This window comes from Lycorma delicatula, chromosome 2 (assembly GCF_047948215.1).
Source record: "Lycorma delicatula isolate Av1 chromosome 2, ASM4794821v1, whole genome shotgun sequence".
NCBI classification, from domain to species: Eukaryota; Metazoa; Arthropoda; class Insecta; order Hemiptera; family Fulgoridae; genus Lycorma; species Lycorma delicatula.
Window position 1 is genome coordinate 109355024 of NC_134456.1, and position 26586 is coordinate 109381609.

At 32.4% G+C, this 26586-nt stretch overlaps 1 protein-coding gene across 2 annotated transcripts in view; it reads right to left on the reverse strand.

Annotated features, from left to right (window-relative positions):
- The window catches only part of LOC142319097 (PPP2R1A-PPP2R2A-interacting phosphatase regulator 1), a 58272-nt gene that overhangs the window by 30767 nt on the left and 919 nt on the right, over positions 1-26586 (reverse strand). For both annotated transcript variants that reach the window (XM_075355999.1, XM_075355998.1), the window contains exon 2: positions 6652-6739. In XM_075355999.1, coding sequence (XP_075212114.1) covers positions 6652-6739 — 88 coding nt within the window. The remainder of the gene's footprint in view (positions 1-6651; positions 6740-26586) is intronic.

The following is a 26586-nucleotide window of genomic DNA, read 5'->3' on the forward strand; positions in this document are numbered from 1 at the left end:
CCTCCACAGGACTCTGGTTACATTTCTTCTACATTTTCCACATGGATTTAATTGACTAATGAAACAATTTTTAAATGACTTATTCTGATTTCTCTTTCACCTCTACCACATTGATAGAAAATGCCAAAAGTGGAGGGTCAAATGCATTGCAATATTAGTAAATTCTTATTGTAAAGTGTAAAGCATGTATATCTGGTTGACAATAAGGTCAGTACTTACAATACACATATGCTATGATGAATCCAACCTATAAGTGTTACAATTAAACCATATAGATAGAGAGTAATGTTTAAACTAAACTCTTAATCATTACGTAATTAGTTTAACACTAACAAAACCTATAGTAAATGAACTGTTAACAATTTAATCTCTACTAAGTACCTATACAAATCATATCGTTGTAATTTCGCCTTGAAACATGATTAGTTTACCTCCAAGTAATGAAACCTTAACAACATCCATACAAAAGAAAGAAAAAGTTGACAAAAGAATGTTACTCTCCAAAATTTAATTAACATTATTACAGTTAGGTAAAAGAGAGAATTTAGCTTTTATTACCAAATGAATAATCTCTTTATATCATGTGTTTTTTATAATCTATAGACAATGTTATATGGAGTACAGTGGTCTTGATGAAAATTAGTGTAATCTAGATTTTCAAATAAGACTACTCACACATAAAATATATGCAATGTAGTGAAACAAATCTAAAATTTAGTTAACAAAATAATATCCTAAACAAACAACAATATTTTAATAATAAAAAACATTAATTGAAAGAGAACTTTAATGAAACATTTTCAACATAAAATAACATTAATTAGTATAAAAGATACTAATCCGAACACACAGAAAGCTCTTAAAAAATTATTATTACAGCAAGTTCTACCTAAAAAGTAATTTGTTATTTATTAAAATAAATAAATACATAGAAAAATTTAATAATAGTTTTATTAAAAGACTTAAAAAAAGGTTTAGTCTGATAAAACAATATCAGATCTTATGCCAGGGAAAGCAGCAGCTAACTTGAATGTTTGAAAACCTAGTTTCCTTTCAAGCAGGCAGATTCTGAGTTGACACACTTGTCCTGACAATTTTTCCATGGTTGGTAACATTTTTCATAGACTTTTCAGAATAATCAAAACACTTCATCAAATTTGTTTTGATCTCTTCTCTATGCTGAAACTTATATTTTTAGAAGTATTCTGAGTAGCTATCAATGTCTTGTTGAAACCTGAGGAGCACTGTTTTGATGATCAGTTTTGCAGCAACATGTAGAAAGTTTTCCTTTCACTGAAGACTAACTATCAAACTTTCTCGTTTACTTCTGGGTTTTTGCTAGTTGTAGATCTATCAGACTATTTGTTGCACTCAATTCCAGCAATATATGAAATGATTATACCACTTTTTAATATATAGTATCAATAATTTCACTACCTAAAGCCCTTATTATCATTTCAACTGTCTTTGACCACATATCACAGCTTCTGACAAACTCTTAGTTCAATCATTTCCAACACTTACTTTCACTCAAAACAATAATGCAACAAATATGCTCAACTCAGAACAATGTGCATGCTCTTCCAATATCAAAGCAGCCTGGCAGCAAATGTGGAGTATAACAGTCTCACACTAAATTACTCACTACAGAACAATGCCGACATTCGACATTCAACCCCCACTATCATTTTTCTTTGGCTGACCACTTTTTTCTCATCATGAATATGATGAATCTGACAATTTCTAAATATCAAATCTCACACCACTCATAATCAAGATTCTCTCCATAAACTTTGCTAAATTAATGATGGGTTTAAACTATTTTACAGTTCTGGCTAATAGGAATCTTACTAATTCAAGACTGGTGGACTTCTCAATTTCATTAAAAAAATGTGAAAAATAAATAAAAACAACATAAATAATAAAAAATTCTAGAATGCTATATTTAAAGTATAGCTACTTTCTAAATAGCTCTCATATCATTATACAATTATAAGTTTTTTACCTTGTTAACAGGCTGCAAGTCCTATGATATTTTGATAGTTTTTTTTTGTCTCAGTATGACCATTCCAGAGGTTGATTATACTCCAAAGCTCAAACAAGAGGTAATATGGGCATTTAAATTTTATTAAAATTAATCTTTCCTCTAAATGAATCTGAACCAGCAGGATCCTGTAGTATTACAGAAAACCTGTAAGATCAACTGACAGGGTAGGTAGATAAACTGTTGATACATGATAGAATAAGTAAATGATAATGCAAATCATTCCCTCAACATAATTTTTTTTCTATGGACAATGATCATAGATGGAGAAATAAAACAAATGTGTTAATGTAATTAATGAAAATATCAGGAAAGAAAACACATTACAAAATTTTACTTACATTTTATAGTGGATTTATCATCCATGTTTTTATGCTTTTGTATTTTACAGATGTCACCTACCAAAATTTGTACTGATATTGAAAGCTCCAATTTTCAATTATCACTTACACAGAAAAATATAAACAGAAAAACATGAAATACGTTTTCTTTTTTTGAAATAGAAAGTATGCAAGACCTACACATTTGTTACCTCTATTCACATCTTTCTTAATCCATTAATTAAAGAATGAGACAAATAGTAAATACAATACCATGCATTATCCAAGATAAATTCAACATTTTAATATGGGCAAGTCATGTGAAAGAAGTAAAAAAAGGAAAAATATTTTTAAAAACCTAATACAAAAGTAATCTGAGGAAGAAATGTAAGAATGGGATTACAGAAATTTTTGGCTGATCAAGGCAAGGTCCCGTTTTAATTTGACCTTTTTTTATGTTATCTGTTTTTGCGTGAGGCAGTTATAGCAAATAATTTTTCCAATTTTATGAAAATTTTCAAAAGGTTTCTTACTATAAGTAGAATGATGTATGTGTAATGATTTATTCAAAATGCCAGCCAGTGCAGTTGTTCAAAAAATCACCAACTGTAAGCCAACAGTCACTAAATCATCAACTGGCTGTTGCTCTTTATACACTTCATTAATTTCATTATAGATATATTACAGTTAATTTTTTAATTTAATTTATATATAGTGGAAGTACCACCTTAACAGTCATCAGTCAGTTACATCTACCATCTCTAGAAATAGTGTTCACAATAGTATTAATACAGTAAAATTATTCAATTATCAATATCATTCAATAATTCCAGTTTGTACATTACTTTAATTTACACTCAACTTTGCTGCAAGGCTCAATTTATTAAATTCAGTACAAAAAAAAAGATCTACTGTTCAAAGAAGTAGTTAATAAACTGATATGTAAGAAAAGAGTGAAGAAGGCTGGAAAGGAAAATCAAAATCTATCAATACCCTATGAAAACTTAAAAAGATTTCCTTGTTTCCAACAGAATGTTGCTGCTTATTAACCCACTCAGATGTGAAATTTTCCAGAATATGATAGATCTTATTATGCTGTATATTTTGCAAGCAACATATGTCTGCAAATAATTAATTCTTTGTAGATTTAAAATTGTCAGAAACTTACTATTGAATATTGCTTTTTTTTTTTAAAGTTTCTTCAATACACCTGAATGATTAATAGAGTAATCTACAACATATCTTTGATACTGTAAAAATTTTTAGGGCAGGTTCACCTGTCAAAATTACTGATCAAGTTAAATTGCCCTTTGTTACTTAAAACAAGTAAACCAAGCTCACCTAAAATTTCAGTAATCCAAATATGTATGTTCCTTTACTTTAAACTGATGATTATATTATGTTAAGTATTTTATATTGAATATTTACTTCATTTTTTTTTTAAGGATATAATGTGTATATAATAATAATAATAATAATAATAATAGTAATTAATAAATAAATATTTCTTATGAAATACAAAATGATTATTTTTAATATGTGTTCATAAAATTAAAATAAATGTTGACTAAAAACTATATATTTTTTTTTAGCAACCCCAGTCAAAAGCAGAAAGTTAGCTTAAAACAGTCTACATTGCTTACAACACTTAACTCATACTGCCCAGCATGATTTAATACACGCCTCTTATAAAGGATTAAAAAAGATTTATCTCAAGACGTATAGGAATGGTACCTTCAACCCTCAACCAGTCAAAAAAACACTAAAAACAAAAATTTTATGGAGGATATCATTTAAATCATATTGATGGAAAACTTTCAAAAATGATTTTTAATTAATTCTAAATGGCTAAGAGATATTGGTCCTCTATTGTTATTCAACAATAAAGTTTATTGATCTCCCACCAACTATCTAATTTCATTATATTATGGACATTTTTTGAAGCTTTGGTTTCTAATAAACTAATTTTACAACCGGTTACCAGGTAATGTTAGGCTACAATCTTTCAGGCCTTCTGTATTTACTAATGAGGAAATTTTTTTTTTATTGTAGCATAAATCTTTCTTCTGATTCATGCTATCTACCGTAGATTTTTAATTACTGTCCTACCACAATTCATATGTCCACTTTTTCAACTACTTTAGTTAGTATTATTTTTAGTGTTTTTATTATTTTTTTTTTTTAAGACAGACCAATTTTCTAGATATAATCAGCGACTACATCTAGGAAAATCTTTAATTCTTTAAGAATTCTTTTATCTTCTCAACACAGACAACAACTTACACAGCATAATATGAGTTGCTAATACAGTGTACAACATGCAAATCTTTACCCATGCTTTATCTGATCCTTCTTTACTTTTCTGAAGTAAGAATGTCTTGATGTCTTGTTAAATTTTTTGTTTATTTATTTCTATATGCTGTTAATTCTTACTTTCTTTAATAAAACCAATGAATCACCTTATCTCTATAATAAAATTCATCTCTTCTCATTAAACTCCAGACTAAGTATCGCTAAATGTGCTCTAAAAATAACTTTCCCAATACAAGCTGCCATTTTATGGTGTCTAGGAAAAAATAATTGTTGATGATACATAATGTGCATATATCTTCTGTAAATATAAACTTAGATTATCATTTTTTTTATTTATTTATTCTCAAAGCAATGACAGCTGGTTTATGTCCAATTTTACAATATAATAGATGAATTGTTTTTATATGAATAATACCAAGCCTGATTCTGATTTGAAAACAGAACCATCCAGAAGAAAAAGGCAGAGATGCTACCACTAAGTCATAAAGATCAGCAATCTTGACAAATTATTTTTAAATCAATAAATGGCAAAGTCTACTTAGTTTCAACTTAATAGGTTTGTTAATTTAGATTTTTACAAACTTTTCAATATAATGAAAACTGACAAAAAAAATGGTTTGAAAAGCATTCTGTTTCATACAAAAATTTGTTAGTCTTATATACTACTCTATTTTATGTGAACTGATAGAAGTCATCAAACAATCCTTCAATTTCTAACCTTTTTCTTGATCAGAATGGTAGATTATACTGCAGTAACATCAAAAGAGATAAATATCACCAGTTTGGAAAACTTCACAATTTACAGCATTATGTAAATAAAGATTATTTTAAAAAATGGTGGTGGCTGTTGTAATTTACAAAATTCTTTTAACAGCAATTTTTCCAATAACTTAGAACACCTACTTTGGAAATGACTGGTTGCAACTAATTTACAGGTTTATTATTTTTGAAGGCATAATTTTTTGGCATTATCAGATCAAATCAAACTCTGTCACAGAAGTGCATCAGAAGGGTGGATTTTCATCAAAATCAGTTAAGATTTGTGTCCAACACAGTGGATATAAAAATCTTATACATATTACCTACATACATATATATGTATATAAACATTGTAGAATCATGTTCAGTAGAATCCAAAACATAAAGAAAAGTTGTTTCCTTTCCACCCCCACTCCATCTTATAAAATCTGATTGGGCAGAGTAGCAATTTCTACAATTTCTTTGGAAATCCACTAATAAGGATAATATTTATTGGAAAAGTGTTAAAGTACTTACTTAATTAAGTTTCTTGGTTAGGTTATCAAAACTTAATCAAAAAAATATTTCTAAAAAATAAATACAAAATTAAAATTAAATACATATTTAATTTGGTATATATTATCATTTATTTAAATATTACCTATGACAGTATAAATAAAAGTTAAAAGTATTTTGTATGCTTCACCAGAGCAACATAGTCTTTGTATAGAACAGTTGATAAGCATCAACCAATTATATCTCTTAACATAATTTACTCTTAAGAAAATAAAAGGAAATATACAATAAATTGCAGTCAGTAGAACTAAAAAAAACAACTGAAAATGTATGAAAACCCTATTTTTTTTAGTATTCACACAGATTTGCTTGAAAATCAATAAGCCTCTATTCTCAATAAGTTTACTTGACCCCACCAAATTTTGTGTCTGGTAGAGTGAATGAAATCTTATACATACATACATATGTATATAAACATGACTGGGCGCAGTAGTGATTTCCAAATTCTTTGGAAATCCTCTAAAAACCTTTTTTGCTTGGAACTCAACAATTATTGCAACTGCTAAAAATTTGTTTTGAATTCCTTAATAATACTGATGATGATTGTTTTAACAATCTACATAGTCTTAGATACCTTCTGATGATTTACTATTTTCAATTAACGCCAATTATTCATTTGACTGACGTCAAGGAATAAAATTTTAACTAAGACATTCTTACCCCAGGTGTATGAAGAGGAGTAAAACTTGCACTATAACGCCGAGTACGTGTCTGTGCACTGGAGAAAACATTAAAAGACGTTGATTCTCTGTAACAAATCGTAATATCCGATATTTAAAAGAAATATATATACAGATATAAACAACCAAATACAACTAAATATGTACGATAATGCATGATATATATATATATATATTTAATTAAAATATATACTAGATTACACATAGCCTAATAAAATATCAAGGTTATGTTCAGTTTCAATAATTAGTAAAAAAAATATACAAATAAATCAAAGTGCAATGATTGTAACAAATCAATAGACAACTAGAAAATGTATTTTATATATATATATATATATATATATAATATACATATATCAGGAAATATATTATTTTCAATATAAATTTATTAAATTAAAACTGAATCATATATACGAAGCCCTCAAACACAACCTAGAAATACTAAACAAGTTGAAACAAAATGATTTACTTAAAAGAGAGAGATAAAAATATAAACACCACAACATAAATGACACATTTAATATAAATCACTCATGCAAAACATTTACAAACGGCATAAAAAAACAAATGAAAAACCATAGCAATGTTTGTATAAAGGAATTCCACAATCCTAAAATAAAAGATTAATACATTCAAAAGAAAAATATGATGAAGAAGAAGCCACAATCAAAGTAAAATAAATGTAAAAAGTAAGTTGTTTGGTTATTAATTCAGAATATTAAATATAAATAAATATTTTCCATGATCCAAATGATTGTATTTTCTTGCTACCAAATGATCAATTGTTGGGTTATTTACAAATATATGAAACATTCTAAATAGTTACCATTCTCAGATAATGAAAAAGTATATTACATTAAAACTCTTCAAATCACTGTTAAAGAAAAGCGCAACTGATGTTAAATATTTTCTCAATAAAGAGCAATATTAGCAAAGAGAGTTGGACTTAACAACAACAATTTTATCAAGGGACTTCATGAAAATGCTGTTTGTTTTCCCTACTCCCTGCTGAATCAATGGAACTCTGAAGCCATATAACTGCTGCTAAAATACTGGTTGTGAAATTTTTGTATGCATAAAATATAAAATGCATCGTTTAGATATCAGCCAAATCTCCAAAGCTGGACAGACTGAACATCAGTGAATTCCTTTTCATGTTTTTTTAACAACAGCTATTTTTACTTTTTCATGGACTTATGAGTAGCATGGTATTTAAACCTGATATTAAATTTAGTTACATATTTAGCCTGAATCTCAAAAAAAAAAAAATCTGGTTTTGATGAAATATAATCATTAAAATGATTCCTACCACCACATTGATACCAATACTAATTGATATATTTAATACCAGTACCTTCACCAGAAAATTTCAAACATTTTTAAACTTAGAGACTTGGCATTTAAGTGGTTTGCTTCTAATTTAGATAACAAGAAGCAATTTTTTTGTCTTCAGTCATTTGACTGGTTTAATGCAGCTCTCTAAGATTCCTTATCTAGTGCTAGTCGTTTCATTTTGGTATACCTCCTACATCCCTAAAAATTTGTTTTACATACTCTAAACATTGCCTGCCTACACAATTTTCTCCTTCTACCTGTCCCTCCAATATTAAAGCAACTATTCCTTTACCTTAATATGTGGCCTATAAGTCTGTCTCTTCTTTAACTATATTTTTCCAAATGCTTCTTTCTTCATCTATTTGCCGCAACATCTCTTCATTTGTCACTTTATCCACCCATCTGATTTTTAACATTCTCCTATAGCACCGCATTTCAAAAGCTTCTAATCTTTTCTTCTCAGGTATTCCGATCGTCCAAGTTTCACCTCCAAATAACGCTACGCTACAAATATATACTTTCAAAAATCTTTTCCTGACGTTTAAATTAATTTTTTATGTTAACAAATTATATTTCTGATTGAAGGCTTGTTTCACCTGTGCTATTCAGCATTTTATATCGTTCCTGCTTCATTCATTTTTGGTAATTCTATTTCCCAAATAACAAAATTCTTCTAGCTCCATAATCTTTTCTCTTCCTATTTTTACATTCAGTGGTCCATCTTCGTTATTTGACTACATTTCATTACTTTTGTTTTGTTCTCGTTTATTTTCATGCGATAGTTCTTGCGCAGGACTTCATCCATGCCATTCATTGTTCCTTCTAAATCCTTTTTACTCTCAGCTAGAATTACTATATCATCAGCAAATCGTAGCATCTTTATCTTTTCACCTTGTACTGTTACTCCAGATCTAAATTGTTCTATTACATCATTAACTGCTAGTTCTATGTAAAGATTAAAATATAATGAATATACGGAACATCCTTATTGGACTCCCTTTCTTATTACGGCTTCTTTCTTATGTTCTTCAATTATTACTGTTGCTGTTTGGTTCCTGAAAATGTTAGCAACTGTTCTTTTATCTCTGCGTTTGAACCCTAATTTTTTTAAAATGCTGAAGATTTTATTGTAGTCTACATTATTGAATGACTTTTCTATAAATGTCTAGGTTTATAAATGTCAAGTATGCTGGTTTGTTTTTCTTTAATCTTCCTTCTACTATTAATCTGAGCACTAAAATTGCTTCCCTTATCCCTATACTTCTCATGAAACCAAATTGGTCTTCTCCTAACACTTCTTCTACACTCCTCTCAATTCTTCTGTACAGAATTCTAGTTAAGATTTTTTATGCATGGCTAGTTAAGCTAATTGTTCTGTATTCTTCACATTTATCTGCTCCTGATTTCTTTGGTATCATGACTATAACACTCTTTTTGAATTCTGACAGAACTTACCCTTTTTCATAAATATTATACACCAGTTTGTAAAATCTATCAATCACTTCCTCACCAGCACTGCACAGTAATTCTACAGGTATTCCATCTATTCCAAGAGCCTTTCTGCCTTTCTTCAGGAAGCAATATGTTATAAAAAATGTAAAGTAAAAAAATAATAAGTTGTTGTGGTGTCCCATAAGCAATAAGTATTGAAATTTATAGAAAATGAAATGAGACTTACACATATAATGTAGTATGAACATTTAGTACTTTGAATTGAAGTGGATGACAAACTGATATGGGAATACACATGTACAGATTTTAAAGACTAATATACTAAATAAGTTAAGAATAACTTAATTATAACAACTATATACTAACTTAATAATATACAATAATGATAAAGAAATAAAAATAGTTGAACAATTTAAATACTTAGGTGAAATCATTCACTGTAAATTAAAGGAAAAACAATCATGGCAAAACAGAATAACTAAAATTAAAAGAGCGCACAAAGTCTAACTTGTCAAACATACAATAAAAAATGTCTCTCAATAAAATCCAAAATTCACCATTTTAACACAGTAGTTCTTCTCGTGGCGCTTTATGCTTGTGAGACTACCTTTCAGACCAAGAATGAAAGTAAAACGAACCAATTACTTAAAACAGAAAGGTGAATTATCAGAACTTGTTTAAATAAAAATTATCAAAAGGATGGAGTCTGGCCAACTGCCACAAATGAAACAGTCTACAAACAAGTCAACTTGATTCTCAGTACAATGAAAAAACAAAGGTTACCCATTTTTTCCATGTATTAAGAATGCCTGAGAACTCAATTCTAAAACAACTGGTCACAAGGAATATTAACAAAAAAACCTGTGGAAAACATGAGAAATCCAAAGAGGTCTTCAAGAAACTGGCTTGAGGGTTGAGGAAGCCTGTGATAAAACGAAAATTAACTGTGCACTTCAAAACAATAGATTCAACATTAAAAAATTAGAAAGGCATAACAAAGTGGAGGTTACACATGAGGTCAGGAAGCAATGATCCGATAGAATGAACAAATACTGGGATAATCAACAGGCCAGACTAATAAAGAAATTCAAGAGGAACTGAAACATAGATAACTAAAGTGGTCCAATGTGGCCCCAAAATAAATAAAAAAATGAAGATAATTCTATCATTTGAAACAACAGTTTCCAACAAATATTTTGCTTAGTGAAAAATGAATTTGATGATTAGTAGAGTTCTTTGTATTTATCTTGCATTAAACCTACAGTGACTTACAAAATATGTGGTTCAAGTTGATTGAGGTGCAACACAGTATGGAATAGCAATATAGTGTGGAACTACTGCACAAAATTCTATTTTTAATCCATTTTACTTGTGGTTGGAACTGAAATAAACTAACTGTTCTACTGTAATTTTGATAAAATAAAACAATTCCTTATGTAGTAGACAAAATTTGCTATGCATCATTTGTCTCCACGTACAATTGAGCATCAGTAGCAATAAAAATAAATATATCCAGTCTTAGACAATCAAATAATAATAAGTTACATGTAATAATAATATGTTACAGATTGTAACATACAACTTTTAAAATACGAAGAACCACACACCAAAAAATACACTTCAACAAAAAGAAAGTATAATAAACCAAGTAAATGAATAAACAAAGTATTTCATCATCTTCTATAAAAACTTAACTAAAAAAATAAAACATTTAAAGTGTGACGCTGAGGTTGTCTGCCAGATTGATATATACAGAAGGGTCCAAAAAAAATATCTACTCACTATTTGCTATTCCTTGCTAGTCCATATTAAGGCGTTCAAATACATATTTTTAAAACTGTTTTTGGTGTTTAAAATGACCACTGGCAGTTTCTATACAACGCCCATGGTGCCAAACTGCACACCGAATATGGCTGTTAGTGTATCTAGTATACTGGTAGCACATGATTATGATTTTTTTCACATAGCTCGTCGACTGTTGCTGATTTTTGTCGATACATGTCATACTTGACGTCCCCCCAGAGGTGTCAAATCAGGACCCAAAGTAGGTACGCAACAGCACTTTTTTGACCACCCACCGTCTGGGTAGAGTTTTATAGAGGTACAACCTGACATCTTGATGGTAGTGAGGTGGGGCTCCATCTTGTTGCACCATACACATTTTGGATGGCAGGAAAAATCCTTGTCTGAAGCATATCAAGGTACGCCTCACCAGTTATGGTCCCCTCGAACAAGGAACCAATCAAACCACGCACTGATAGACCACACCACACAGCAATCCCTGGAAGATTCACTGCCCTGTCCACACGAGCATGAGGATTTTCAGGAGCCCAGTAGACACAATTGTGGTGGTTCACAGTACTGTTAAAAGTTTGAATTGCACCTAGTCAGTTCACACAAACTTCTCTGCAATTTCCACATCCTCGCCAACCATGTACTGACATCATTCACAGTACTCTATCCTTTGATCTGGGTTGTCCTCATTCATTGCATGTAGCAGTCTTGGAATGTACACTTTCCACTTTGCACTCTTCAGAATGTGTCTTACACTTAACCAGCTCACCCATTTTTGTGCGCCCCCAGGTTCACTGATTTTTTGCGGTGATCAGGTGAAATGTTGCAACACCACAGCACTGGACACCGGACTTGTAGCTGTTCATGGTAGGCTGGATCTTTCCTTGTGCACATCTTTAAACTCTGCCATTGCCGTTGTATCTCGTGAATGTTCTTGTACTTCCAGTACCACTTCAGTACAGCCTTACATGCAGCAAACAATAAACGAACGTCAGCTACTGTTGCTCTACTCAACTGTCTTCTGCTGCACTGGCTAGTATGACTGGCTCATTCCACCATCAACGACCTGCGCATGCGCAGCATAAATTGCCAGCTCTGCCTACCATGAAAAATTTAATACCTTACACTACAGTACACATTGGATTAGTGTGTGTTAAGTCTTTTTGTTCAAATATTATTTAATTACAAACAGTGAGCACATTTTTTTGGACCCGTCTGTATTAACTAAGAAGCAAAACTACATTGATGGATAATTCAAATTAGTATACTTCATAGCATAACATTCACAAAAGAAGACAAATGAAGTTCTTTAAATAAACAAAAATAATAGTTTATACAGTTGCACAAAAAATGATGACACAGTAGTGGATTATAGTATTAAAAAAAAAAGAAGAATTTAAATTAATGTAATGACACAGTTAGTTCATCATAAAATATTGAGGAATATTGAAATCAAAACAATTTAATATTACATGTTATGTTAAACTATCAACACACAATATTGGACAACCATACAATGCAATATTGGACACACCATGCCTATCCAATTCAGTGAGCTTAAGGTAGACCAAACAAATAACCATGTACCAAGTTTGTTTACATCAATTCTAAGCATAAGTGAAATGATCTTTATACATTTAAGATTGTTGAACATACTCTTATATGTGTATGTTGGGTGTTATGGATTATGAACATTTTTGTGTATGAAGGTTTTTCTAAAATTCCTTTTATACAGGTGAGACATGGGAAATTACCTATTTTAAGTCAGCAACACTAGTTATTTAAGAAGAACTGAGTCCTTAATATTGTGATTAAATGTTTTCAATTTATTAAATACCATAATGGAATAGAAGAGTACTTGATTTTAATGTATTTGTAGTGCACAGATAGAAAGATAGAAAGTGTGAAAATGTAGAGCAAGTTTACACTAAAATTTAGTGCAAGTTTATATTAACACTTATTTGACTGGAACAAAAGGCTAGCTGCAATTCAAAAACTATTCTGTTACAGATAAAAAGGAGTAATGATACCAGTTCATTATATGGCATGAATAGGACTATTCATGCCATATAATTCATTATATGGCCCATTAGAAAACAGTTTACGCTCCTGGGAACATTGTAAATATAAAAGCTGCTTTACTCAAAATTATTCATTAAGAAAATAATCATGCATTTTAAATTTATTTGATTGTAGTTTTAATCATATTTATCATTTAAATCTTGTTTTTCACCTGTACAAAATCCAAATTTTAAAACTCTGAGCGATATTTAATTAACATTACTATAAAGCTACATGTCAAGAATATTCGAAGTTTCTCTCAGCTTTAAATTAAACGGAATTATTTAATTAAAGCAAAATCAACAAGATCGCATGACAGTGCGATCTTGTTGATAAGTCAGAGCTAAAAAAAAGGGAGTTGAAAATATATACTATCCCAAGTTCACAATACCTGAAGAGCTTAATTAAGGTTACAATTAATGAAAAAATTGTATACAGGATTTTTATAAAATGGTGGGCTGGCTATACTTTGTCTGATTATACTTGTAAAACTAAACGCCTGATGTCATCCGCGACTAACTCTGCTCTGGTCACAGTCTCACTGACCGGGAACAGCTCCTCCACCACTTTCCTCAGGAGCACGGCCGGCAGAATGGGAAGAGACCTACCAAACTTACTAGTCACAATACGGTAGGCGTCCCCCAAGGGTTCCTGTCCAACTGCAGACACAACTCTTCCACTTCTGCTTCTTGGACTTCAGGATCGCGTCTCTGAAGGCTTTCTTTGCACTATGAAGAACATCCAGGGCCTCTTGTCTGCCTCCCCCACCGTTCCTTCGACCCTCCCTAACATACTTCCTCCTAGCCCGAATGCAATCAGCTCTTCTAGCTGCTACTTCTGGGTTCCACCAATAGAATCTCCTCCGCCTGGTGTTCCCAGCTACGGGTTTCATCTCCTCGCACGCCTTGCTCAGGAGACTACACGAATCCTCAAAGGAAAGGATCTCTGTATCCGCAACCTCCCTCTTCAGAACTTCCTTTATCCGCTCCAGCTCCAGCGAAGTGGGCCTCCACCTCGTTGACCTAACTTCCTGCACAGAGTCGGGCAACAGTACCTGGAAAAAAATAAATCTGTGATCGCTCACAGACTCCTCTTCCCATAAGTACCTCCCAGATGTATCTCCCATAAGGGCCCGGGGCCTGATGAGGTACCAGCTGAGGTGATAAAGATACTTGACGTAGCCCCCCCGGCTGGTCGCGGACCTTATGACCGGCCTTTTGTTCTCCGAGCGATTCCCAGTGGAATGGAAGAGAGCGAGGCTGGTTTTAATTAAGAAGCCGGGTATGTCAGTCGAGGAGCCTGCGGCGTACAGTCCGATTTGTCTGCTTAACGCAGGAGGAAAACTTTTTGAACGATTACTACTCTCGAGGCTTGAAGAGGAGATCGTGGCCAGCGGCGGCCTTGCGGATAGTCAGTACCGCTTCCGTAAGGGCAAGTCGACTACTGATGCGGTCTCCAAGGTAGTTGCTATCATCAAGGAGGCATTGAGCGGCACCCGTAGAACTAGGAAGATCGCGGGTCACATATTATTCGATATCAGAATCGCGTTCAACACGTTGCCCGGGGGCCTTATAACAGAAGTCTTGGAGAGGAGGAGAGTCAGTGACTATTTGAGGAGAATTCTTCACGACTATCTCAGTGAGAAGGAGATAGTCTATGATTCGAACGGTAACGTGGTAACAAGAGTGATGACCGCGGGCGTGCCGCAAGGTTCTGTTCTTGGGTCTTCTTTATGGAACTTGGCCCGGTTCTCAGGCTGGAGCTGCCTCAGGGGTCACAAACCATAGCGTACGCCGATGACCTAGGCCTACTGGTGGTTGCTCGTACGGAGGCGGAACTGATGGCCAAAGCCGCCGACGCAATCGACAGAATCATGGACTGGTTCGACGCCAGCGGATTGGAAGTGGGTGTCAATAAGATGCAAGCCATTGTCTTTGCCGGGAGGAGGAGACTTGCTGATGTGACATTCTCGGTTAGGGGCACTGTCGTGGTGCCGGCTCCGGCGGTAAAGTATCTAGGCGTCTGGCTAGACAAGAGACTGACGTACCAGGTACACATCAGGAAAATCGCCGGCAAGGCCGAAAGAACAGCTTCGGCATTGTGCCGCATTATGGCAAACATCGGAGGGCCACGTCAGTCGAAGAGACGTCTGCTGGCATCGGTGGTAGATTCTATAATGCTGTATGGCGTTGCGGTGTGGGAGGCGGGGCTGTGCATTGCCAGAGACCGGGATATCCTGGAGCGGATACGAAGAATGGCGATACGTGTGGTCTCAGCCTACTGTACCGTTTCGTTTGAGGCAGCTATGGTCCTTGCCGGGCTTCCTCCTCTCGACCTGCTAGCCAAGGAGAGGAAGGAGGGCAAAAACAGTAACGAGACTAGGCGAGATCTGTTGGTTTGCTGGCAGAGTAGGTGGGAGGATTCCCAAAAAGGGCGATGGACAAGAAGACTGCTGCCTAGCGTCCAAAACTGGGTGGATAGAGGGTTGGGGGAGTTGGAATTCTATCTCACCCAGTTCTTTAGTGGACACGGGTGTTTTAACTCCTATCTGTTTGAGAGGGGAAGGAGAGACACCCGTGAGTGCGTTTATTGCAAGGCAGCAGTCGATTCTGCCGAGCACACATTCTCTGTGTGCCCTAGATGGGAGCTCCTGAGAATGCAGGTAGTCCAAGAAGTGGGTCCCATCTCCCCGGACAGTATCGGAGAGATAATGTTAAGAAGTGAGACGTCCTGGGCTGTCGTGGCCACGTTTATCAGGGCAGTAGTGAAAAAGAAAACCGAGGAGGAGGTAAGGTTTTATTCATAATTACCAATAAGGTTGACGGTAAGAGAAATATGTTGGGTCGCAGATTGCTATTGAAGTCGCGATATATCTACATGTTCTAAGTCGTAGTTCGTAAGGGGGCCTACACATCTCGAAGTAATGCCTCGGGGTGATTCCGGGATGCGTAGGGTTACTCCAAGGGGGATGGTTTTAGTCGGTAGTCTGTTGATGGCGGTTGGATTAGACCACCACCAGGAGTCCGACACTTCGTGCGTAAATGCATTTCCACCTCAGTCACAAAAAAAAAAAAAATATGCTACACGATAAGAATATTCACACAAAAATGTACAGAAAAATGGTGGATAGTTTGATGATATAATTTTCAAAATAAATTTAATAATTATTCATAAAAGAGGCAAAGTTCTTTATAAAAGTTTTACATTAATAAAGAATAATTTTATGTCTAAAGTCGATATCTTCCCGAGTCTCACTTTAAGCATAACACTAGCTGCGGGGCGTGCCTACAGCATGCCTCCGACGCTAGGCCCACCGGAATGGGCCGTCTCGGAATGGGATTATCAGGTATCTAAAATTGATTACATCATGTGTAAAAATAATTTTTTTTTGAAATTGATATGATGAAAATTGATATAACGAAAGTTAAATTAAGAGATTTAACTCTAGAAATTGATACTAACAAATCGGGATTTTCCGCAGTGACGGTACATTCCGGTGCCTACATTTTGGTTGTATGTCATTATTTTATGAAGAAAAACAATCAAGTAAACAAATAAAAAACATGTAAAAATTTTTTTTAAACCACTGTTAAATTAAACGCATTAAAAGGTAAAAAATAATTTTAGGACGGTATCTCAAAATGGATTTGACAACAAGCTTTGATAGTGATATATAAGATTATGCGGGTCATAGCTTCAAATTAAAAATTTGCTATCTTCAATTTTTTCTTGTGCGTTTTTGTTTGCACCCCACTCTTTAAACCATTCATCACGCATGTGAAAAAAATTGGCAAAAACATAAAATTTTTAATTTGAAGCTACGACTCGCATTATCTTACATATCACCATCAAATTTTGTTGTCTAATCCATTCTGAGATACCGTCCTAAAATTATTTTTTACATTTTAGTGCGTTTAATTTAAGAGTGGAGTTTAAACGATTTTTTACATACTTTTTAGTCTTCAAATGTTTATACTTTACAGCTGCGCTAGCGCACAGGTTTGAGCGTATTTAGCGAAAGATCGGGTCGGTACGTTTTACGGTGAGTGCAATCAAAACATAGAGCTAAACGATTTAATTTCCGATCGATGAAGAGTGTACCCGATGCGTTAAACAGTTACCGCTCGACCTGCTGTTACATACGCCGTTTAAATCGTGAAAATCGGAGAGCGGTTGCCGAGACGTTACGGTGGCATCCCATCATACCCCCCCTCTCTAATTTCCAAACGGCATTTACTTTTGTCATTCTGTTGCGTAAAATAAACCAGTATTACATAAAAAATAAATTTAGAAAAATATTAAATTGAAAAAATAATTATTATTTTAAATTTTATTAAATTTTTTTCAATAATTTTAATTGCAAATAGAAATACTACTGCAGAGAAACAACAACATAAACGAATTTTGATTAGGTTAGTTACACATGTGCTTCAAAGTTATTAAATATTTTCACACAAGCTGTTCAATTTTTAATTTTTTTTAAAAATAAATTGTAATACTATACCTTCCTAAAATATTCAGGGCTAATCTAAAAAAACAGTCTTGGATATTTTGTAGTATTATAAATTATGGCCCTGATTTCAAAATGGCATCAACATTACCAGAGCAGTAAGCTCTGTTAAATAAAGCAGAGCAAAATCCCACCATTACAGCTGCCAAGAAACTATGAAATTTCAAAATACAAAGCAAACATAGTTTTGAAAAATCTCACAAAAAATAAACTCTATACAGAAGGTAGTTAAATAAGAAGTTGCTGATGAACTTGTTTGACATCTTAAATTATTTTTATACAAATTCAGCTGTATTTTTTTGAAGTTTAAACATTTCCATCACATTACCAAATATTTGATCTATGTTTTTTTTCCATTTTATGGTTATTTTTTTTCAATTATGTGCCTTTAAAATTTCATATTGTTAAGTTTTGATTTCAAGGCTATGTATAAAATAGCAAAACACCAGGTCAAGATGCAGATGGATCAGAGAAACAAGAAAAGATCTGAAGGAAATTGGCCTTACGCCAGAAGATACCACAGACAAGATAAGATTAAATGAAAAAATCAAGGGCAAAAACCACTCACTTCACACTAACCAGCAAGATACTCACAACATGAATATTTTCAACACCAGAAAGGGTATGGAGATCAGGAACATATGAAAAAATTCTGGGAGGATCACAAGGCCTGAACAGCTTTGAAAGAGGCTTGGATAATGGATTGGCTAAAGTGATCCTATGTGGCCATATAAAAAAAAAAGTCGTTTTTGTATTAATGTAAAATTTATGTTCTGTTCTAAATGAATATCCAGATTTTACCAAACGATTAACAAAAGTTGATTCTGTTGTGTACAATGCTGTTTATGTGAATATGCATTCATTCTAATCAAAGCAATAATAAGTAAATTACCTACATTTAACTTTCGTACATTTGGATTACTGCATCATTTATATGTTTAATTAGTTACTCCAATCAGCTTGTGTATTTTTTAAATGTTTTCAAAGACACAATATGCTAATTTCCTGAAAATATTGCCAATTTTGTACAACTAAGTTGATATATAATAATTTTAACGTTTTCTGTCACAGTGTGCATTTTATTTCATTCTTTCTGCAAAATTTTACCGTGGGTGTTTTGATATCATGTTTAAACAAATATTTAACTGCACTGGTCTCCATTGAAAATTTTAGTTGATTATTCAGCTGATTTTCTGAAAATGTATGCACTAAATTATATACAACTTCCCGCAGGTCTGAATAAAATATTGAGTTATAGCATTAAAAAAAATTCTGCGCTGCCATGGGAATGAGATCTATGAAATAACACACTAAATAATCAGTTCCGTCACCAGGGGGTATTCCATTTCAATTCAACCAATGAATCACTATTTTTGATTTTTATGATGTTTGGTATATGATAACTACCCACCTTGTAGTGGCCAAAAAATATTTTTCTTGAGTAATAGACTTTCTAACTTGCAAACACGCAAAAACAGCCATTTTCATCACTTTTTCCATGAGTTGTAGTACTCTTATTTTATATCATACAGAGGTCAAAAAGAGCTTTTTGGAAAGAGTAAGGATGGAACTTCATCTTAGCATACTGAAAAATTATTTTGGTGTTACACAACCAAATCCTGTTATGTTTACTGAATTTACATTTACAAATTGTTGTTTTTTTTCAAATGTTGGGCCCAAAATAAATAATGAAGGGCTTAAGGTAACAGGCCTGTTTTTTACCGTTTAACTCTTAGGTACTAGTAGTTCTTATAAAAAAAATTGGACTGTTATCAAGTGTTCATCATTAATAAAAATGACCGCCAAATCGTAAGATTTTGAAAATGTCTCATTTTTGGAGCCCAAAAACCACATGTGGGACAGAAGAAAGAAATCTGAAATTTTTACAGCAGTAAATACTTTTTATGTACTTTAAAACCATATCAAATCTATTTTGTTACTCATGAGGAGTTGACGAATAATGAAGCCATCAACACTGCTAAAAACACCGTTCCCGTTCCTTCTAACTGTGAAGAATGTATCCAAAAAATTCACACCATGTATTTTTTCAGATAATAATGTAGACCTACTATACAAAATATTTTGTCATGTCTATAATGACATAGCTTACATTCTAGATAGTTTGTTACTTAATAGTATATATAACTAGCTCAAAAATGTATGTTTAAACACGAAAGTGAACAGACATGCATGGACATGAATGTTTTGCATAATTCTACTGTAAACATTGTAGAAGACTCGGCTAACAATTTGATTTCAATGTGATAAGTTGTATTGTTACTAGTGTTAATATTGTGGTTAGGTAATGTAGATTTGTTTATAAAGTAATTTTATTAGCAGTGAACTTCTCTTTTACACGATAATTTTATTTTTAATTTTATTAATTAGAGAAAATTTTATTTTAGCTGTAGAGAAACTAGGATAAGACAAAGTGAGGCGCAATTGGTAATTGTATAATTTTCAATAGTTAATAAAGGATGGAAGACACTTTATATTTAATACAGAATGAACATGTCTGTTCTGTTGAAATTTTAAATCCAATCACAAACAACTTGAGGACATTGCCTTTTTCCTTAGTTTTGAAACCTCGTGTAATTAACCTTAAGATATTTACAATTTTTATCAACTTTTTTACAAAACTTTAAAAAAAAATAAACAAATTTATTAAGTATCAAAAATATCCACTGTGATAAAAACTCTTTGACAGTGAAATAAATCAACAGAATTTTAAATGCTACAAATTTACATTTTCATTCAAGACATTTATGCTGATATAATTAGGAACATAATAGTCCATGTTTGTAGACCCCATGCAAATTTAAAGCTGTTAATTTTTTCGCTACTGCTTTAAATATTCTTCACTGGTACATACAAGCCTTAACATGTTTGGAAAAAGTTGCACGATTATATTCACAGGGTGATTAATTGTTTTAGAGATAAGTTTGTAACTAATGCATTTTCTAACTAGTTTATAAATGTGCTTAATGGCTACTGGGGTATGGTGAGTTCTAGGAAGATGAACAATTTATTTTGTTCATTAACTGTAATTATGTATGTAACTGAGCTTTAATAATTCATGAGCTTTGGCTTATGAAATACTGGTTCTTTATTAATTGTTTTGTGAAGTCTGGTGGGATTGGCACAAGATAAGTCGAAGAAATCTCACAACCAAGATTTTTTTATGACTACTGAACTCTAACTACTATATTAGATCTACAAACAAAACATAAGTTGAATGAAAAGACATGCAGAAAAAAATGTTCTGACCATATGCTAATTGACTAACTTTCATCAACGCCCAGCAAAAACTACTGAAAATAAATTTATGAAAATTTATATACATGTTCAAATCACAACATCAACTTGATTTTTGGTGTGTGTAATTTTCAATAAATATGTAAAAACTAGCTTCTAGATTTTTGAAATGTTATCTTGAAAGGGATGAAAAAAGGTCAAAAAATTTGAATGAATGCAAATTTTCCCCATTTCTGACTACTAAACAGGATATTCATTAGATAATCAATTTCATTTTTTTAAGAAGCATGACAGTGTATGGCAAGGCAGCTCAACTAACACAGCCACTGCTACTGTATGTGTGCTGCGACTGGCTGCACCTGCCTCCTATTACTTGACTAAAACCATAAAATAGAATTAAAATTTTTTTAAAAAATGAAATGAAGATTTTTTTCAAAAAAATGAGAAATGGTCACCTCCTAATGATGCTTGTCAGGCAATGTTAAGAACCAGACAAAATACATTTTTACCTATACGAAGTATGGGTAACCAGCTACAATTCATATTTTTAACATATTGGCTGACTGTTTTAAACCCACAGTCTTGGATCACTCAGTTTCAGGTCTTGTACTGACCGAACTGTTACTCTGAAGAAATTACAATGCATAATATTTTTACTCAACTACTCAAAAAGATACATAATGTATTTAGGATGTATGTGCATATATTTGTTTCACCACAGCAGCTCAACGGCTGAACCGATTTAGATGTATGACACCGTGTTGGAATCCTTATGTTTCTGGGAATGTCAGATTATATATATATATATATTTATCGTTTATAGTGACCTCCAAGACACTGATGATTTTAAGTCATTATAACAGATAGTCACAATAACCAATTTTTAGAGATAGCTTAGTAGTATTACTTTAATATGCCATCTACATGGGTATTGTAACACAGTAAAATAATAATCATTAATAATAATAATTTATTTCCATAATAAAATAATTTCCTTCTCTGAATCATGAGACCTTACAATGGTGAGGAGGCTTGAGTGCTAAGTGATTCAGAGTAACTGGACCGAAGGTGCAACCATATTGGAAAGGTATCTGTTAAGAGCCAGACTAAGAAAGATTCCTGAAAGAGGGCAACAGCTAATTCAGTAGTTGTTAAGGGCGTAGGTCAGGAGGACTTAAACAGTCATATCAGTACTCAATCTTCTGAGTACTGCGCAACTGAAAGCAATGGAAAACTACAACCATTTTTTTCCCAACAAAATGTAGCTCTCTATATTTCCATGTAGCAAAGATGGAGGCGCCTTCCTTGATAAAATATTCTGTTGATAAACACTAGCCCCCATTCAGATCTCTGGGTGGGGACTACTAAGGAAGGGGTCATCAGAAAATTAAAAAATAACATTCTATGAGTCAGAGCATGGAATTTTAGAAGTCTAAAAAAGGTTAGTAGGTTAGAAAACTTAAAGAGGGAAATGGATAGGTTAAATGTAGATGTAGTACAAATTAGCGAGGTTTGATAGGAAGAAGAAAAGAACTTTCGGTCAGATGATTTTAGAATAATTAACTCATCATCAAATAAAGGGCAGACAGGAGTAGGTTTCTCCTATCATATCATAGATTTATAATATGAAAGAAAAGGTTAATAGATGGGTGGAATATATTGAAGAGTTATACAGAGGAAACTAATTAGAAACTGGTGTTATAGAGGATGAAGAGGAAGTTGAAAAGGGAGATACAATACTGAGAACTGAATTTTATAGAGCATTAAAAAATCTGAACTGCAGAAAGGCTCCTGGGGCAGACGGGATACCTGCAGAATTACTGTGCAGCGCAAGTGAGGAAGTGATAGGTAGATTATACCAACTGGTGTGTAATATTTATGAAAAAGGGAAAGTTCTAAGAGTGTTATTGTTATGATACCAAAGAAAGCAGGAGCAGATAAATATGAAGAATACAAAACAATTAGCTTAACTATTCATGTATCAAAAATCTTAACAATTCTATACAGAAGAATTGAGAGGAGTGTGGAACAAGTGTTAGGAGAAAACCAATTTGGTTTCAGGAAAAGTATAGGGACTAAGGAAGCAATTTTAGCACTCAGATTAATAGTAGAAGGAAAGAAAAACAAACCGACATACTTGGCATTTATAAACTTAGAAAGGGCATTTGATAACATAGACTGGAATAAAATGTTCAGCATTTTAAAGTATAGAAATAGAAGAACAATTACTAACATTTACAGGAACCAAACTGGAACAGTAATAATTGAAGAACATAAGAAAGAAGCAGTAATAAAAAAGGGAGTCCAATAAGGATGTTCCCTATCCCCGTTACTTAAATCTTTATATAGAACTCAATTAATGATGTTAAAGAACAATTTAAATCTGGAGTAACAGTGCAAGGTGAAAAGATAAAGATGTTATAATCTGCTGATGATATAGTAATTCCTGCCAAGTAAAAAAAATGTAAGAAACGGTGAATAGCATGGATGAAGTCCCATGCAGTATGAAATACTGCATGAAAATAAACAAGAAGAAAACGAAAGTAATGAAATGTAATAGAAATAATGTGGATGGACTACTGAATATAAAAATAGGATGAGAAAAGATTACGAAGGTAGAAGAATTTTCCACCCTTCTTAACCCAATTTAACGCAAAAAGAAATGGCATACCGACGAGAGACACAAACACGTGTTCACTTATTGCAGCACAACTCACGACTGAGCAGTTGCATCAATGTGCCGCTTGGATTAGAAGTAGCTTATAGACCAAGGTCAAAGATGGTGTGCCTACGCAAGCTGCTGGGTTGCCACATCTTGCACAGAAATATCAGTCTCATTACTTTATTGTCGCACCTCGTATATATAGTAGTAGAGATTTGCTTGTTGAAGCACAAACTTTAATGAATTGAATTAATGAACTTTGAGCCTCTACCACTTTGTGAACTGGGTTTGTACTGAGTGATTACAATCAATTGAATGAATAATATTACAAAAATAATAGAATTAAATTTACTTTAATATTACGTAAATTTAAAAAAATTCTGATTAATAATAATGAGTTTCCTGTGGGGACTACTCTCATGTGAGACTAGACCAATCATCACTATTAACTGGTAACAAATGGGTGCCTCTAGGGCACTGTTTGGGAGGTGCAATGGGATGCTCTTAAAATATTCCTGCAAACAATCATCTGATTTCAATAATTCATTATATATAATTTTTTTTTTTAGTAACTAAAATTATATATAATAGTTATCATACCAAATGGTGCCATGTTCGAAAAATTAAATCTCAATAATTCAAATGGAGTCATTTGTTAATAGGTTGAAGACTAACTTTGGCATGCACAACAGGTACACTCATGATCTATCAAATCACATTATTCAAAAATGTTGTTATATCTTCAAAACCAATCTTTCAATTTTCAAAATTCAAACAGGAAATTTGCTAGCAAAGTAAAAAGTCATTTTGGAACCAAATGTTTCATCCTATATTAAAGACCAATGTTTTTTTGGCAGTTGTGTTTTTTAATATTTATCTTTTGTTTATAAATTGAACAGGCCAGGCTATAATTTTGATTTATTATTCTCACAAGCATAAGTTTAATGAACACACCAGATCCAAAGAGTAGAGCCCTCTGGCTAGATGGGAAGGGCAAGCGAAACGAGTCACGACCGGCTAAATAACCCCTGACCACAACAGGAAACGTAAGTAACCATGTAGCGCAGGCCAGGTCGCAACGTGGATGCTAGTATATATATAAAATAATATGTCATGAGTCATTCATAAACAACACCCAGCAAAATGTACTGAAGATAAATTGATGAAAATTTCTATACATGTTCTCCTTACAGTCTAAATGTACACCAAGAAAGGAATTTCTGAAATTCTGAGTTTACAGAGTTAAAATGGAGTAACAATGAGATTTAACACATTTCTTATATCTCGGTAAAAAATGGTAGATATATAAACTTGATTTTTGGTGTATGAAATCTTCATGTTAATATTTAAAAACAAACTTTGAAATTCCAGGTTTAAAGAATTGAAATGAATTTTTGAATTTTGTTTAAAACTTGGCTATTTTTTTAATTTCTTGGGAACAAATGTAGATATCAACTTGATTTTTGATGAGTATAATATTCATGTTAAAATCTAAAAAACAATTATGATTTTTTGAAACTTGACCTTGAAGGGTAACAAAAGGTTAACAAATTTTGAACAATGATGGCAAATTTTCCCCATTTATGCTATACTAAACAACATATTCAGTAAATTTGGGCTTGCGAATAATCTTTAGATAAATAGCTACCATTTTTGTGTTTTTTACTTTCAATCTTTTAAGGAGTATGTCAGTGTACAACAGGGAGGATCAATCAACACAGTCACTGCCACTGTTACTGTATGTGTGATGCAACTGGTTGCACCTGCTTCTAGTTACTTGACTAAAACATATATGATAAAAAAAATGACTGTTACAGGAAACACAACTAACCATATAGAGCTGGCAGAACTGTGGCAGAGATGCATATATAGTTGATTTTAAATTATTCAAGTATTTTCACCGATTTTTCACTAATAACACATTCATTTCCCCTCCAATTTGTTTTCTAGATAAAGTGATATGATCTCAGAGGAAGTATACTAGATTAATGTTTCAAAACTTACCCTGAATTGATTAAATTTCACAGATATCCAACCATTTTCAAGGTAACCAAACTGAAGTAAAAAATAAAATATTTTATCACAGATTTATTTTATACATTGGCAGTTAATGTAAGGGGAAAATATAATATTGGAAAACAATTTTCCATAAAATAAAACAACTATATATACAATTTATTTCCAATAATATCAGTGTCTAGCAGCATAAAACAAAACAATAAAATTTCCTTTACAAAAGGTAACTTGCCACTCATATTCCACTGATATTAAATGTTCTGATAAATCAGAATTAATTTTCAACAGGTTAAGCTGTGTTCATATTCAGCAAGATTCTATTTTTAATTACTCAAAGCGGGATAAAAAATGGTTAAGGAAAGAGACCAATTAATAAATTAAAAACAATATAATTTCAATAAGCTGCATCAAATCAGTAACTTGATATGGTCAAAATTTAAAATAAGAATTAGAATATTACTTCATAATGAAAAGTGGATTCCCTACTGAAATATTCAGAAGAAAAATATAAAGAAAATGTAGGTTTATACAATCCTAGTTACATACTCCATAATAAACTTTTGAACTTAATAGTTTTTATTCTGTTCAATGCATCCCATAAAACTAATACTCAATATGGAAAACTGCATAAACGTTTTTACATATAGTAAGCAATGTAATGTTAATTATGTCTACAAAGTGAAAATACAGAGCAATTCCCTTGGATAATAAGTAGAAATAAAGAATCTCTAATATGAACTCAAATGGCCTGTGTCCAATAAAACTTATCTTACAATCTACCTGATGCAAAATATGAATGACATGTTATAGTTTGGCTCCTAAGCAATATA